Genomic DNA, 14,450 nt, shown 5'->3' on the forward strand with positions numbered 1-14,450 from the left:
AGCTCACGGCCAGGCTTGAGAGATTCCAGGCATAAGGCTGTTTTCTGTCTGCCCCGGTGACTTTATGCAAAGGCAGGTGGGGTAGAGCAGCTTCACCTAACTGCTCTTCCATGAGGAATTCCAAGCCGTGAATTCTCCAGGACTTCCTGGAGTACAGGACAACTTTCGGCTGCCTTCTCGGAGCCGGCTGGCAGCAGAGCAGCAGCAGAAGCATCGTAGGGAAAGTCATTGTTCAGCTTGTGGGGGGCTTTGCCAGCCGTTAATGCGGAGTCATCGGGATGAAGGACAGATCCACGTTTCATATTAAAAACCATCCGTTATATTCCCCTCCCAGCCCCTGCTCCTTGATTTGGCAAAAAAAATTGGGCGAATCTGGGGAGGAACGCCCAGAAACGTGGCCCAGGCGAATCTGGGGAGGAACGCCCGGAAACGTGGCCCGGGCGAATCTGGGGAGGAACGCCAGGAAACGTGGCCCAGGCACGGGCGAATCTGGGGAGGAACGCCCGGAAACGTGGCCCAGGCACGGGCGAATCTGGGGAGGAACGCCCGGAAACGTGGCCCGGGCGCGGGCGAATCTGGGGAGGAACGCCCAGAAACGTGGCCCGGGCGCGGGCGAATCTGGGGAGGAACGCCCAGAAACGTGGCCCGGGCGCGGGCGAATCTGGGGAGGAACGTCCGGAAACGTGGCCCGGGCGCGGGTGAATCTGGGGAGGAACGTCTGGAAACGTGGCCCGGGCGCGGGCGAATCTGGGGAGGAACGTCCGGAAACGTGGCCCGGGCGCGGGCGAATCTGGGGAGGAACGCCCAGAAACGTGGCCCGGGCGCGGGCGAATCTGGGGAGGAACGTCCGGAAATGTGGCCCGGGCATGGGCGAATCTGGGGAGGAACACCCGGAAACATGGCGCGGGCGAATCTGGGGAGGAACGCCCGGAAACGTGGCCCGGAAACGTGGCCGTAGAGGCTTGAAACGAAGTGGCGAGTGTGCCGAACCCCAGTGGTGTTTATAAAATCTCTTGGCTTTTGAGCCAATCTCATGATCGGGGGGGAGCTGGCTCACAGCTTTTGAGCGCTTGGCTTCGGCAGCCCTGCTCCGAGCTGGGCATGCTGGGCTTGAAACACGGGTATCCGCCCTTCCTGCTGCCTCGGTAACAAGCCTGCCTCTGGCATAGTGCTAACGGCCCTGCTGCTTGGGGAGCTGCTGCGTCGGCCCCAGCCCGCTTGGGGGAGCCGCAGCACGCCAGGACGCACAGCTGAGGGGCGTCCGCCTGCGGGGGTGGCCGGACCGAGAGAGCCGCAGGGGCCAGCCCTGTGCACGCGGCAGCGGTCGGGGGCTTTGCTGATCCATAACTGGAATCCCGCTGTTCACAGAGCCGCCCCTGTTTTTAGCTGCTGCTGCTGCTGCTCCGGGAGGCGCTGCCCTCGTGCAACGAGTTGGGGCGTGACCTATTCTGTCCTCTCCCATTCAGTGCAGCTCTGTTGCCCATTCAGCACCTCTCCGTCCCCCGCACCCTGGCTTGGGGGTTCCCCCCAGACGTTTGCTGTGGAATACAGGCCGTGCTTCTTCACAAGGGCGCGTCCTCCGGTAGGTGGGCTGGCCGGTCCCCCACCCCCAGCTCGTCCTCCAGGGGCCTGCGAAAGGCCTGGGCTGGGGGCGAAGGAGCAGAGGGACGGAAGCTGCGGCACTTAGCGGGGCGGGGGGCTGGGACGTACAAAGTAGGTCAGGCCCCAGTTAGCAGCTCTCTCAGAGCTGGCCTGGAAGGAGAGCTCCAGCCCCGCTTGTGTCCCACTTGTCGGCATTTGTTAGAAAGTGATAATCCGTCCTGGCCAAATGGGAGCCGGTCCCGGGGACGGGAAAGCGATAATCCGCCCCAGAGTCCCAGCTGAATGGGAGCCGGTCCTGGGGATGGGAAAGTGATAATCTGCCCCGGCATCCCGGCCGAATGGGAACTGGTCCCAGGGACGGGAAAGTGATAATCCACCCCGGAGTCCTGGCCGAATGGGAACCAGTCCCAGGGACGGGAAAGTGATAATCCGCCCCGGCGTCCTGACCGAATGGGAGCCTGGTCCTAGGGACGGGAAAGCGATAATCCGTCCCGGCCGAATGGGAGCCAGTCTCAGGGACGGGAAAGCGATAATCCGCCCCGGCGTCCCGGCCGAATGGGAGCCGGTCCTGGGGACGGGAAAGCGATAATCTGCCCCGGAGTCCTGGCCGAATGGGAACCGGTCCTGGGGATGGGAAAGCGATAATCTGCCCCGGAGTCCTGGCCGAATGGGAACCGGTCCTGGGGATGGGAAACCGATAATCTGCCCCGGAGTCCTGGCCGAATGGGAACCGGTCCTGGGGATGGGAAACCGATAATCTGCCCCGGAGTCCCGGCCGAATGGGAACCGGTCCTGGGGATGGGAAACCGATAATCTGCCCCGGAGTCCCGGCCGAATGGGAACCGGTCCTGGGGATGGGAAACCGATAATCTGCCCCGGAGTCCTGGCCGAATGGGAACCGGTCCTGGGGATGGGAAACCGATAATCTGCCCCGGAGTCCCGGCCGAATGGGAACCAGTCCTGGGGACGGGAAAGCGATAATCCGCCCTGGCGTCCCGGCCGAGTGGGAACCGGTCCCGGGGATGGGAAAGTGATAATCCGCTCCAGCTGAGTGGGAACAGGTCTTGGGAACAGGAAAGTGATAATCCATCCAAGCTGAATGGGAACCAGGTCCCAAGCACAGGAATAGAGGTGGAAATGTTTAAAACACAGAGGAGGCATTGCGTGGGTCTGGTCCTGCGAATGAGCTAAACCATGGTGTTTGCAGCCTCGGTGTTGTGGGTACTTATCAGGCCCCGTGACTGCCAGATCTGAGCACCTCACAACCGTGTAATGTGTTTCTTTGCACTGTCAGCGAAGGCAGTACGAGAGATGTGTGATATCTCTCACAGGCAGGAGCTGAGACCCAGAGAAAGGCAAGTGGCTTTCCCAAAGCCACGCGGGGTTGGTGGTGGAGTAGGGTATAGCCCAGGTCTCCCCAGTTCTAGGCTGCTGGAAGCTCTGGAAGGGGGGTGCTGGTCCTGTGATGCTGCATAGCATTTGCCCCAATCTCTTGGGGTGGTTTTGGGGCAGAAAAAGGCTTTTAGGACAAAGTATAAATTCTGACCAAAATATGATGCTCTTTGCTTTTTTTCAATACTAGGTAAAAGCAAAGTGAAAACTTTCCTTTTCTCTTGTTTCAAATCAAATAGTTAGTTTTTGAAAACTGGAAAAGTTTCATTTTTCATTTTGTTTTTTTGTTTTTCTCCCCTTTCTTTCTTTCCCTTTTGTCCCCCCCCCCCCGGAGATGCAAAAAACCAAACCAAAACAACTGTTCAGCCCTCGATGCTAAACCAGCATTTCTTTGAAAAATTGAAATGTTCCATGAAAAACTTTAAAGCAAATGAATTTATTCTTTGTTTAGAACTTTGGGTGGCAAATAACGCCTGTCCTTCACCCAGCCCAAGACTGGCCCCCCCCCAAAGATTGAGTAACAGAGCATAGTGCAGCACCGGTGTTTGGAGAGCCAAAGGGCCTGGTGGGAACTACGATAAAGGCCTCAGAGTCAGTGCCATGGGGCCGTCGCTCCCTGTTCCTGTCCTTCGGCCCTGGGCCAAACCTCGCAGGAGTCCGGGCAAAGGCTCCCACTGGCTTCCTGGCCGCTGTGAGGAGAAGGAGCTGGATCAGGATGCAGGCAACCTGGGTTTGATTCGTGGCTGGGACTTTTTGCATCTCTTTGGGCCCCTTCTGTAAAATGGGGAACTGATCCTTCCCTTGGCTAGTCCGACTTCTCCTCTCGCTCTGTGTGAGCCCATCATCGCGGGGGCCCCGGCCTCGCATGGTCCCTGTACGATATTTGTAGCCCGCTCCGTGGATGTTATCCCGCCGTTCGCTCCTGCGTGACGTTCCTGTTTATTGTACAGCACCGAGAGTGGGCGGGTACACACATCACAGATCTCTGTGCACTTGCACTGTGTCTGGGCTGGGCTTTCCGTGCGCTTGGCCCTGCAGGAGCAACCGGTGTTAATTTGCACCTTGCTCCTTGCCCGGAAAGGGAGGATGGAGGCGTGTGGGTCTGACACACAGAGTAAAACAATACATTGGCGGAGGTGGGAGGGATTTAAAAGGTTCCCAGTGAAGAATCCAGCTCACCTGAGAATTCTGTCAGAAGCTGAGCCCCTAACTCTATCTCTGCCCCCCCCTTCTCTGCTGTCTGAGCCTCACCACCTCTACCGTATTTACCCTGACATCCCTGGGGCAGGGCAGGGCTGGTATCCGCAGAGGCACAGAGAGATGGAGTGACTAGGAAGTCTGCGTTGCGGCCAGGGGATTTATGATGCATTAGGTTGCCAACCACACCTCTGTTGCCCACACCTTCTCTTAGCGTAACTCTACCCTCCCCTTCTTCCTCCTCCCTGCTGCCAGTCCCTGCGTCAACCCTCAGCGCCACTTTGGATCAGTGATGTGTCTTAGCGTGACGTCAAAGACCACAAGGTGTCCATGGAGTGCCGGGATCCAAGGTGTTGGATGCCAGCTCTAGCCAAAAGCCGGCAGTCGTGGGACAGACTCCATGAGAGCTTTGCCCATACGTCACCCCTAGGATTAGGGACTTGCGGGTAGCAAGTATCTGGTGATGTTTCCAGTTCCATGCGCAGGGCCGGGCAGACAGGCGGAGCTGCAGGGTCTTAATGTGCGGGTGAGGCGATGGTGTAGGGAGAAGGGGTTTAGGTTTATTCGGAACTGGGGACTCTTTTGGCAAAGGAGGAGCCTCCAAAGGCACAATGGGCTCCACCTAAACCAAACCAGAACCAGCTGGATGGCCTGGAAAATTAAAAAGGCCCAAGAGGAGTTTTTGACCGAAGGGCTAGGGGAAAGCCGACAGGCGCAGGGGTGCACAGACAGAGCCATCCCAGAGGGGAGGATTTATTGAAGGGGATTCTCTATTTCCTAGTAACGAGGAGAGGATAGAAGTTGATAGAGGACTGGTAGGAACTGAAGAGAAACAGTCGAACGAAAACCAGTCCCAGTCCGTTACATCCCGTGAAGGCAGATGCCGGAATATTGACACATTTTATAGACGCTTGTGTACAAGTGCTAGGAGTCCCCAAGCTGGGTGACCCCAAGTGCCTGCTACTAATTGAGGATCCTGATATAACAGGCGTGACCGACACTTGGTGGGACAGTGATAATCAGTGGGGCACGGGAGTGCCAGGGTACCAAACGTGCAGGAACGACAGAGGAGGTTGTGCTGGTGGGGATGGGGCACTGGGTGCAAGCGAAAGCATAGAGTGAAATGTAGCAAAAATCTTAAATGAATCTAATGGTACCATAGAAAATTGCCTGCTTGAAAAGTAAGAGTCTAGCAGTAGGAATGTACTACCGACCCCCTGACCAGCATGGCCACGGTGATTGTGAAATGCCCAGGGAGAGTAGAGAGGCTACAGAAATAGAAAACTCAGTAATAATGAGGGATTTCAGCTATCCCCATATGGACTGGGAACGTCCCCTCAGGATGGGATACAGAGGTAAAATTTCTAGACCCCATTAATGGCTGTTTCTTGGAGCAGCTCGTCCTGGAACCCACCAGAGGAGGCACAATTCTTGATTTAGTTCTAAGTGGCGCACAGGATCTGATCCAAGAGGTAAACGTAGCTGAACGGCTCAGTCGTAGCAACCATGGTGTAATTAAATGTAACATCCCTTGTACTCGGGGAAATACCAAGGAAGCCCACCACAGTAGCGTTTAACTTCAAAAAGGGGAACTACACAAAAATGAAGAAGCTAGTTAAAGGGAAATTAAAAGGAACAGTCCCAAGAGTGAAATTCTTGAAAGCTGAATGGAAACATCTTAAAAACACCATAATAGAGGCTCAAACTAAATGCATATTCCAAATTAAAAAGAAAAGACCAAAAAATGCCACCATGGCTGAACAACACAGTAGGAGAGGCAGTTAGAGGCAAAAAGGCATCCTGTAAAAACTGTAAGTCAAATTGAAAATAGAAAGGACCATGAACTCAGGCAAGTCAAATGTAAAAGTATAATCAAGACAGGCCAAAAAAGAATTTGAAGGGCAACTTGTTAAGTGCATCAGCAGCAGGAAGCTGACAAACAATCAGTGAGGCCCCTGGACAATCGAGGTGCTAAAGGAGCCCTCAAGGAAGACCAGGGCTGTTGCAGAGAAGCTACATGAATTCTTTGCATCAGGATTCACTGCAGAAGATTGATGGGAGGGAGACTCTCACATCTGAGCCATTCTGTTTAGGTCACAGATCTGAGGAACTGTCCCAGACTGAGGTGTCAGTAAAGGAGATTTTAGAACAACCTGAAGTAGGAAGTCATGAGGAACAGATGGTATTTAAGCCAGAGTTCTGACTAGATACCTCCTGAGGTCCCTTCCAACCCTGATGTTTTCTGATTCTGTGAACTCAGATCTGAGACTGCAGAAGTACTGACAGTAACGTGTAACCTCTCGCTTAAACAGCCTCTGCTCCCGATGACGGGAGACGAGCTAAGGTAACACTGGTTTTTACACAGGCTCCAGAGGGGATCCTGGCAATCCCAGGCCGGGGAGCATGACTTCAGTACCAGGCCAATCAATTGACACTGTAGTGAAGGTCAGAGTGATCAGCGGCGTAGGTAGCCACAGGGTGGTGGGGAAGAGTCGCCCCGGCTTTTGTAAAAGGGAAATCGCGCCTCACCGATCTATTCGAATTCTCTGAGGGGGTCGCCAAAGGGGTGGCCCAGGGGGATCCAATGCACAGAGTATCCTTGGACTTCAAGAGAGCCTTTGACAGGGTCCCTCCCCAAAGGCTCTGAAGCCAAGTAGCAGCCATGGGATAAGTCAGGCCGATGAGTCTCCTCCCTCTCTGTTGCAGACTCTCTTCCAAAGCCCCGATGATGGTTGGCAAGTTTACACCTCCGCTCAAGCCCCCGATGGCAAATGCCTCTGCACAGCGGTCATCCCAGTGCAGGGCACCTGCTCCCGAGACCTGCGCAGCCGGCAGCTTCGGCAGCTGATGGAAAAGGTAAGAGACTCGGCTTTGCTCCTGCACGCAGACCTGGGGTTACACTGCCTCTGGACGGACGGGCTGTCCAAGTTCCCCGGCCTTCAGGGTGGTGTTGAGCCTGTCCCAGCTGCTCCTTGCAGCCGTGTGCCGCGGCGCACCTCCTCCCCTCTGCACCAATAGGAATGGGCGTGGAGCAGCGGCTTGGTCTTTCTCTGTCCTGGGAAATGCTCATGTCCCTGGAAGTCCTTAGCACCCACTTCCCCAACACCTAATTGCAATGGTTTTTCTCCAGCCCCGTGCAAATGTTGGCAGCAGGCTGCTTTGAGCTGAAAGCCCAGTGCAGCCACGGACAGAGAGGGTGGTGGGGGAAGCCAGGCAGGAGTTCCCTTCCCTCCGCTAATGACATTCAAATGGGGTCTGTGTTGCTCCTAATGGAGGGTGAGCAGCAAATCCATCCTAGCTGATTTGAATGCAATTAATCCTGTCGCTTCCTGCCAAGGAAGCCAACTTGTTATTGACTCTGAACCTGCAAATAAGGTATTTATTAGTCCGATCAGGGAGGGGCGAGTCCCCGGATTTATGGCTGTGCCTGGAGCTACTGATGTCAGCACCAGCGCAGGGGAGCAGCTGGCGGGGAGCAGAGGGGTGGGTGGCGCTTGGGGTGGGCGTAAGCCCCTCTGTCAGCGTGATGTGGTGAAACAGTGGGGAGCGGCCTCCTCCCCACTAGAGCCAGGTCTGGTGGGGGTGAGAAGCAGCCCCCCGCAGAGTGCAGGTAAAGGCCCATGCCCCACTTAGCCCCAGGGGCCAGATATTCATTTGCAGTCGCGGCTGGTGGGGCCAGTCAGCAATCAGGGCCCTGTGGTGCTGGGCGTTGGGCAGACCCAGAGCGAGAGACAGCCCCTGCTCACAGGGTGAGCGAGCTCCCGCCGAATCCTGGAAATGTGGGGCTGGGAGGGATCTCGAGAAGTCACATCCAATCCCTGGCATTGAGGCAGGACCAAGAAAACCCAGAGCTGCCCTGACACGGGTTTGTCCACCTGTAATTAAAACCCTCCAGTGATGGGGATTCCCCAGCCCTCTTGGGAACCTCTCGCAGAGCTTCACACCCTGGGGAGTTAGGCAGGTTTTCCGAATATCAAGCCTACATCTTCCTGGCTGCAGACTCTTGTCCTACCTCCAGTGGCCATGGAGAAATATTGATCACTGTCCTCTCTATAAAAGCCCGTCACAGGTTTGAAGACTTGTCAGATCCCTGCTGAACCTTCTTGTCTCAAGACTAAATGTGCCCAGGGTTTTGTACCTTGTCTCATGGGTCAGGTTTTCTAAATCTTGGACCATCTTTGCTGCTAGATGCTCTGCAGTTTGTTCACAGCTTTCCTGCAGCCTGCGGCCCGGACAGGGGCGCAGGGCTCCAGCTGAGGGCAGGACAGTGACTTCCCATGCATTGTAGACGACACGTCTGTTCATACGGCCCAGAACGACATTTGCCTTTTTTGCAACTGCATCACGTTGTTGACTCCTTCGGTGTGGGATCCACGAGAAGCCCCAGCTCTTTGCAGCAGTACTTGGCAGGCATCCCCACGCTGTAATCGTGCATCTGATTCTTCCTTCCCAGGTGCAGTACTTTGCACTTCTCTTTATTGAATTTCACCTTGTTGAATTCAGACCAGTTCTCCAGTTCCCTCTCTACCTACCTATACGCACCCCTCTCTCTGATCTGTCCACCTGGCCTCAGACCCTCTGGCTAGCTGGCGATTGTCTTTGGGTGGCCCCTTCCTCACTGTAGCTGAGCACTCCTCAATGCTAAAAATGACGGCAGTGCTCTCTCTATCTCTGCCCCCCTGCCCCCGCATCTGTGGGGAAAGTGGCTATTTGCTGGCATGAGCATCTTTAATGCCTTTACATTCTGTCTGAGATGCGGAGATGGGAATGTCCTGGTTCCCCAGAGCCATTCGAATGATGGAGAGCTGCTATCAGAGATGTAACGTGACTGCAGTGAGTTGTTACGACCACCAGCGCGGGCCATTGTGTGTCTGGGAGCATGGGAGTGACAAGGTTGGCGGGCACACACGGTTCATCAGCCCTGCGCGCAGTGAGCCCGCCATGGTGTTATAATGGATCAACCTGACGGACAGCTAACCCGAAGCGGTTCTCAGGCCGCAGTCCCGTCAGGCAACGCGCTCCCTCCTGGCGGCCGGGTCGGGCCTCGCAGGGAAGGGGTTGAACAAGGCAGCCACTGATTTCTATCATCTGCCTTCAAGACCGGGAATCTCAGGCAGCGACACGGACGCACCTCCAGCGAAGGGGAAGATTAGAGTCAAATCACGACTGACCATGTGCAATAAAAGAGCAGGCGATTTCCAGAGGCCTCATTGTGCGAGATGCTGGCAGACCCCAGGGCGAGATGCTCATGGGGCAGACAAAAGGTGGGAAGGGAGGCGGGCACACGGAGGGGAGGTGTCTTACCCAAGCTCGCCCAGTGGATGGGCGTCAGAGCTGGGTGTAGAATTCAGGTTCACACCCCTACCCGCTGCACCCCACCGCCTCCCAGCGCGTGGTGACGGAATGAAGACACTCTGCCTCTGTGGCTACTCGGGGAAAAGAGAGCCTGGATCAAGCTTTCCCAGCCTGGGGCCTGGTCTCCAAAACCGATTCCAGGAGCCCTGCTGGAGCCTCAGGCTCTAAGTCCACATTCTGCCCCCTCGGTAACAGCAGCTGATTTCTGAGCACACGCAGCTCCCGTCCCTTAAGATTTGTGGGTGCTCAGCAGCTCTGATGTCACAGAGTGTGGGGGAGTCCAGGTCCTGCACCCCCCTTCCTGGGATTCACTGAGACTCTCAGCCAGCCAGTAAAACAGAAGGTTTATTGGACAACAGGAACACAGTCCAAAACAGAGCTTGTGGGTACACCCAGGACCCCTCAGTCACATCCTTCTGGGAGAGCAGGGAGCTTAGACCCCAGCCCTGGGGTTCCCTGCGTTCCTCCACCCAGCCCCAAACTGAAACTAACCCCCCCCCCAGCAGGCTCCCTTCTGCAGCCTCTGTTCACGTTCCCGGGCAGAGGTGTCCCCTCCCTCCCGGCAGACAAGCACAGAGCGCGGCGTCAAAGGCCAGTGCCGAGGTTCGGGAGCCCCAGGTCACGGCTGCTCTGGCTGAGTCCCTCAGAGGCATCTCAACTGCTGTTAGAGGTGGGCTGCAGCATGGCTTGGCCCATCCCTGCCGGCTTTACTCCAAGGAGCCCAGCTGCAGCTAGCGGCGAAGACGGGGCACCGCAAGAACGTGCCCAGTGTTCTGGGCTGCAGAGCCGGGGCTCGGCCCCTGGGGCCCGAAGCAGGAATGTATTCGCCTCCCCCCCCCCCCAAACACCCACTAACAATTAGCAGGGGGCTCCTTGAGCTCCTCGGGGCCCTAAGCAATTGTTTACGCTGCTTACGCTGGGCGCTGGCTCTCTTGGGCTGGCTTGTGCCACCCATGATGAAGCCGATGTCCCTGCATCTTTATAATTATGTAGTAAGTGTATCTCACGGCCCCCGTACTGCACCCCCGCGTGGGGGGGCAGGGGGCCATTGGGGAAGGTTACCCTAGTGCCTAGGAGCTCTAGTCATGGCCCAGGGCCCCCTGGACTTGGCCCCGAACATTATTTATTAGGTGTGCTACAGTAGCGTCTGGGAGCCCCGGGCTCAGACCACAACCCCACTGTGCTGGGCGCGGCTCAGGCACAGAACAAAGACACAGGCCTGCCCCAAAGAGCTGCCAGCCCTAGAGAAAAAAGGTGGGTGCGGACAGACGGGGGTCACAAGGACCCCGCGAGGCCGGGTTGGTCGGCATGATGGGTGCGGACAGACGGGGGTCACAAGGACCCCGCGAGGCCGGGTTGGTCGGCGTGATGTGTGCGGACAGACGGGGGTCACAAGGACCCCGCGAGGCCAGGTTGGTCGGCATGATGGGTGCGGACAGACTGGAGAGGGGGCACAAGGACCCCGTGAGGCCGGGTTGGTCGGTGTGATGGGTGCGTACAGACTGGGGAGGGGGCACAAGGACCCCGTGAGGCCGGGTTGGTCGGCGTGATGGGTGCGGACAGACGGGGGTCACAAGGACCCCGCGAGGCCAGGTTGGTCGGCATGATGGGTGCGGACAGACGGGGGTCACAAGGACCCCGCGAGGCCAGGTTGGTCGGCATGATGGGTGCGGACAGACGGGGGTCACAAGGACCCCGCGAGGCCAGGTTGATCGGCGTGATGGGTGCGGACAGACGGGGGTCACAAGGACCCCGCGAGGCCGGGTTGGTCGGTGTGATGTGTGCGGACAGACGGGGGTCACAAGGACCCCGCGAGGCCGGGTTGGTCGGTGTGATGTGTGCGGACAGACGGGGGAGCACAAGGACCCCGCGAGGCCGGGTTGGTCGGCGTGATGGGTGCGGACAGACGGGGGTCACAAGGACCCCGCGAGGCCGGGTTGGTCGGCGTGATGGGTGTGGACAGACTGGGGAGGGGGCACAAGGACCCCGTGAGGCCGGGTTGGTCGGCATGATGGGTGTGGACAGACGGGGGGGGCACAAGAACCCCGTGAGGCCGGGTTGGTTGGCGTGATGGGTGCGGACAGACGGGGGTCACAAGGACCCCGTGAGGCCAGGTTGGTCGGCGTGATGTGTGCGGACAGACGGGGGTCACAAGGACCCCGCGAGGCCGGGTTGGTCGGTGTGATGTGTGCGGACAGACGGGGGAGCACAAGGACCCCGCGAGGCCGGGTTGGTCGGTGTGATGTGTGCGGACAGACGGGGGAGCACAAGGACCCCGCGAGGCCGGGTTGGTCGGCGTGATGGGTGCGGACAGACCGGGGAGCACAAGGACCCCGCGAGGCCGGGTTGGTCGGCATGATGGGTGTGGACAGACGGGGGGGGCACAAGAACCCCGTGAGGCCGGGTTGGTCGGCGTGATGGGTGCGGACAGACTGGGGAGGGGGCACAGGACCCCGCGAGGCAGGGTTAGTCGATGTTATGTGGAATATCTTCCCTGCTCTTTTTACATAAGAACATGAGAACGGCCAGACCGGGTCAGACCAAAAGTCCACCTAGCCCAGTGTCCTGTCTACCGACAGTGGCCAATGCCAGGTGCCCCAGAGGGAGTGACGAGAACAGGGAATCACCAAGTGATCCATCCCCTGTTGCCTATTCCCGGGGTGGCCTGGTGAAAGGTAGCATGGTATGCAGTCACACCTCTGAGTGTAGTGTAGACAAACCCAACATCTCCCTGTGCCTCAGTTTCCCTATCTGCACAGTATGGTCAACAGCTCTGCCCTGCCTCCCGGGGGGTTGTGAGGATGAATCCACTGGAGATGGCGAGGCGCGCAGAAACACTGGTAAAAGAGGGTAAAACAGGCTGGGGGGAGTTTTGCTCCTGGCTTTATAAACATCCTTTGGGCCCCCTAGCTGGACAGCCGTTACCTCTGCAGCCGTAGGGGCCTGGCGCTTAGACGCGCTTGACATTTCATTTCCCGCTGCCTCTCGGAGGCAGCAGCTGCAGGAGCCCGGGAATGTTGGAGACGTTCATTGAGGGATGCGTCGGGGTCGGGGAGCGAAGCCCCCTATGGCTGAAGGGTTAAGAGCCTCCTGCCATGGGGGATCGCCCGCCCACCCACCCGGGCTACGGCGATGAGCATCTGCTTCTGTCCCTGCACGTTACCAGAGACGCGGCTGGCTGCTGGGACCCAGGGCAGCGGGCGGCCGAGGGGGCGAGCTGAATCTCTCTGGGAAGCAGCAGCTCCGGCAGCCCCAGTGTCTACAGGGAAGGTGGAACGCCGCTTGCCTTCCCCCAGACCCCTAGCTAAGGAGCAATGCTCAGCCCCCGGCCTGCGCCACCAGGGGAGTCGGCAAAGGTCACCTGTCACTCAGAGAGCGTCCGCGTGCCGCACTCCGGTCCCCCCCGCACAGGACATGTTCCTGCTTAGCCTCCATGGACGGAAGCAGGAGCCCAGAGCCTGCGGAAGAGGCGCAGAGCCCTCCCTGTCGGTGCCGTGGGGCAGGGGGCAAAGGGGGGAGAGGGGACGGAGAAGGGCCGAGGCTGGCGGGACACGTGGTTTAATAAGGGGCCACCCTCTGCCTCCAAGCGGCTGCCCCTGCAGCCCAGCCCGGTGCTGAGCCCTGAGCATCTGCGCCCTGGCAGCGTCCTGGGCCCCTGGCACCCAGCGCTGAGCAGCTGCATGGCAAGAGAGCCCCTGCCCCAAGGAGCTTCAGCCTGAAGCCCCGGGCTTCGCAGACGGTGGAAGGCACTGCCACAGAGGGAGTCTTATCTAGGGCCGCAGCGGGGCCCAGATCCCAGCTGAGGCCGCTGGGCGTGTTGTAAGGCAGATGTGCGAAGATCTCCGAGAACCCGGTGATGCGGGACAAGGCTTTCACACGTGTGCCAGCTACCCTGGGTCCTGCTCTTGCCCATGACGCCTGGTGCTTGCCCAGAGGGAGGTGTGACGCCCCGCCATGCACCCTGTCATTCTCTTGGGTGCGACGCTTGCGGGCAGGGCAGTCCGGTGGGCACAGCAGAGCTGGGCTCTCCATTGACCTGCTGGGTGACCCGAGGGAAGTCACTTCTCCGCTTTGCACCTCTCTGTCCCTCGCACCCTTAGACCATCACCTCTTCAGGGCAGGGCTGGCTCTCCCTCTGGCGAGGGCTCGGAGCTCCCCTGGGGACTCTCAGATGCCCACGTAAGGCGTATAGCAATGCAGATGGGGGGGCTGCTCCTGCTGCAGAGATGCCTTGCAAGTGCGCCGCATCTTGCCGTGTGCGGCTGCAGATGAGACGTTGGGTAGCGCTGGGTAGAACGTCCCGTTAACCTGATCCCTCGGCGTGAGCACCGGGGAGCCCTCTAGCCTGGAGAGTCATGTGCTGAATGTCTCGGGAGCGGGTGGCTCTGATCCCTGCTGCCAGGGTTGGGTGGGTTGCGGGGAGGGATCCTTCATGGTTTCTGGAATGGCTGCTCCCCACCATGGAGACACTGCTATCATTTTGTGCGCCATGGGCGAGGTGGAGGGAGTGCCGCGCTCAGAGATGCAGGGCCCCCTTGGTCTCGCAGCCTCGGAGCTCCTCCGGACCAGTGGAGTGACGTTTCTCCAGATGACCTTGCACCGGGGGGTGCGTCCCAGGCGCTGAGCAGGGGAACAAGCCCTGTCTGGATGGAGTCAGTGGGTTTGGTTTGGAGTGAGGAGAACAGGGCAGTTTTCTTTCCCCTGCGGGATGGGTGGGACCTGGGATGACTCCATAGTTGGGCCCTGTGCAGGGTCATGCGTGCTTCTCCCACAATGGGTGACTGGCAGGGGCCTGGGTGTGGGTATTTTTAAGCGGGTTTAAATCCTTTGTGGCTCTGGTGGAGGGCTGAGCGTTGGGCATTTGTTGCTGATTGCAGTGCAGGCTGTGATCTCGACTGGCTTTC

General features: G+C 58.4%; 1 protein-coding gene across 5 annotated transcripts in view; it reads left to right on the forward strand.

Annotated features, from left to right (window-relative positions):
- Window positions 1-14,450, forward strand: part of OLFM2 (olfactomedin 2) — a 74,550-nt gene that overhangs the window by 29,538 nt on the left and 30,562 nt on the right. For 3 of the 5 annotated variants that reach the window (XM_077838583.1, XM_077838586.1, XM_077838587.1), the window contains one exon: window positions 6,898-7,047. In XM_077838583.1, coding sequence (XP_077694709.1) covers window positions 6,898-7,047 — 150 coding nt within the window. The remainder of the gene's footprint in view (window positions 1-6,897; window positions 7,048-14,450) is intronic. The other 2 variants (XM_077838584.1, XM_077838585.1) reach the window with 1 other exon arrangement.

Source organism: Eretmochelys imbricata, chromosome 20 (genome assembly GCF_965152235.1).
Source record: "Eretmochelys imbricata isolate rEreImb1 chromosome 20, rEreImb1.hap1, whole genome shotgun sequence".
In the NCBI taxonomy this organism is placed as follows: Eukaryota; Metazoa; Chordata; order Testudines; family Cheloniidae; genus Eretmochelys; species Eretmochelys imbricata.